This window comes from Saprolegnia diclina (genome assembly GCF_000281045.1).
Source record: "Saprolegnia diclina VS20 unplaced genomic scaffold supercont1.17, whole genome shotgun sequence".
NCBI classification, from domain to species: Eukaryota; Oomycota; class Saprolegniomycetes; order Saprolegniales; family Saprolegniaceae; genus Saprolegnia; species Saprolegnia diclina.
Window position 1 is genome coordinate 626,576 of NW_008246084.1, and position 2,135 is coordinate 628,710.

Genomic DNA, 2,135 nt, shown 5'->3' on the forward strand with positions numbered 1-2,135 from the left:
ATCCCACGGCTCCGTTTCCGCATGTTACTTTTGTTCTTCGATGGACGAACAGTAGTACAATCCACCCACTCCACCAAGACGACACGACGACACGCACGGGCAGCGCTCGCCTGCGCTACAGGTGATTGCTAACGGAGCGCCATGGGCCACTATGAACAGCCACTTCTCCTACGCTCTTCACGAGAGCCCTGTATGTACAAGTCGTTGCGTCGTTCTTGCAGCGTGAACATGACTTGGTACTGACGTTGACCTCGGCACCCATTTTGATTCGCCATTGGCCAGCCTCTTGGTCTTGCGTCGAGTGGACACTGTGGTCCCTGATTGACATGAGAGTTCAGCGACCGGATGCCAAGAACGCACCAAAGGGGTACGTTGCTATGTATCTCGTTCACTCGCTGCCTTCGATCATGGCCTTGGATCGTACTTCCCTTGTGGTGCGTCCAAGCTGGGAGTGGCTACATGGCTGCCGTCACTGGCCCGAACGATGCCCTGACAAAAAATCACGTTTCACACACGAGACTCACACCAGCTGGGCAACCTACAGTAGTAGATGCCATCGCCCACTCTGTTTTGCACATGTGTGAAATAGTCGGCGACGCAAATACACTGTACTGTAGTCATTTCAGGTCAATGGTTTTTCACGCCGTTTGCACCAGTGTGAAATGCGTGAATCTGGACGACGGCCTTTCTCACACAATCCGAACGGATCAGGCTGTCTGTCACTTTGGCATTGTACTCGTGGCGAGCAGCATGCTGCGGGGCTACTGGACCATCGCGCTCGATGCCAAGGCGCCGTACGCCGCGCACGCCGAGCGCCATGTTTTCTTCTGGCCACTCTACAGCGCTACTCTCGAGACGCCGCGCTACAGCTGCCTCGGCTTTCACCGCGGCTACGTCTTCTTTGCCACGTTCCTCCTCCAGTTTGCGACCGGCTCCATCTACGCCATCTACTCGGTGTCGGGGCCCATCAACGTATACTTTGGCTTTCCGGAGGATAGCAGCAACGCATCGAACGCTGTTGTGATCTCGGGCATCCTCGGCATCCTTGCGCAAGCGCTCCTCGGACCGCTGGTCGAGCGCAAAGGGCCGCGCTTGAGCCTTGGCGTTAGCACCGGCCTTATGGTCGTTGGGCTCTTGACGGCACAGATCGCGACCGTGCTCCACATGTGGGCCCTCCTCAATATCGGGTACGTGCCACGATGAACGGCATGTCGGCTGATATCAAGTGATAGGGTCGCGTTCGTAGCCGTTGCGTTTGGTGCCATCATGCTCGCATCCATCTCGACCGCGCTCAAGTGGGCACCGGACGCCCGCGGGACTGTCACTGGCGTCTGTCTCTTTGGCTTTGGCCTTGGCAAACACGTTTGGGGTCTGCTCTTCGAGTCGCTCCTCGATGGCACGGACGCGACGTTCCAGTACCTCTTTTGGGTCCTCCTCGCGGTGCTTCTCTCGACGCTCTCGCTGGCGACGCTCATCATTCGCCTGCCGCCAAGAGACTTTAGCGTCCGCGGCCACGACATGCACTGCATCCCGTGCGCCAAGGCCCCGAGCGCGAGCCTCGTCCAAGATGAGTTTCTGCACGTGGGCATGACGCTCGTCAACTACAAGGCGATTGCGCGGCACAGCAGCTCGCTCGTCGAGGGCACGGACCGTCGGTACCACGAGCAAGTCAAGGCTCTGTCGCTGCTGCAGTGCATCTTCTCGACCGACTTTGCGTTTCTCCTCCTCGCGCTCATCTCCAACTCGACCGTGGGCTTGTTTTACAACGAGATGACCGCCATCCAAGTCCGCTCGGACCTCCTCAGCGACGTGTACCACATCTCGGATGCGGCCGCCGACGCCGTTCGGCTCCGTGGTGTGGCTGCCGACCTCGCGGGCCGGCTCGTGATGCCGATCCTCTCGGACATTTGCATCCGGCTGCTGTACGGCAACCCGGCGTTCGTTCGGAAAGGCTGCTTCTTGGTACTGCTACTGGTGCAGTGCGTGGCGCTGCCCATAGTCTACGTTTCGTCCAATCAGATGACGGACTTTGCGTCGGTCGAGCGGCTCTTGTATCTGCTGGCGTTTGCCTCCAACTCTGGCGCGGCGCTGCTCGTGTGCTTCCTCGCCGACATGTTTGGCGTCTACCACGTCGG

At 59.0% G+C, this 2,135-nt stretch overlaps 1 protein-coding gene across 1 annotated transcript; it reads left to right on the forward strand.

Moving 5' to 3' along the window:
- Positions 1 to 750: 750 nt before the first annotated feature.
- SDRG_06441 (hypothetical protein) lies at positions 751 to 2,023 on the forward strand (the record flags this gene model as incomplete). The annotated part of the gene is made up of 3 exons (XM_008612220.1): positions 751 to 1,187; positions 1,233 to 1,962; positions 2,000 to 2,023. The coding sequence occupies 3 exons, from the start codon at positions 751 to 753 to the stop codon at positions 2,021 to 2,023; spliced, it is 1,191 nt and encodes a 396-aa protein (XP_008610442.1).
- Positions 2,024 to 2,135: the final 112 nt, after the last annotated feature.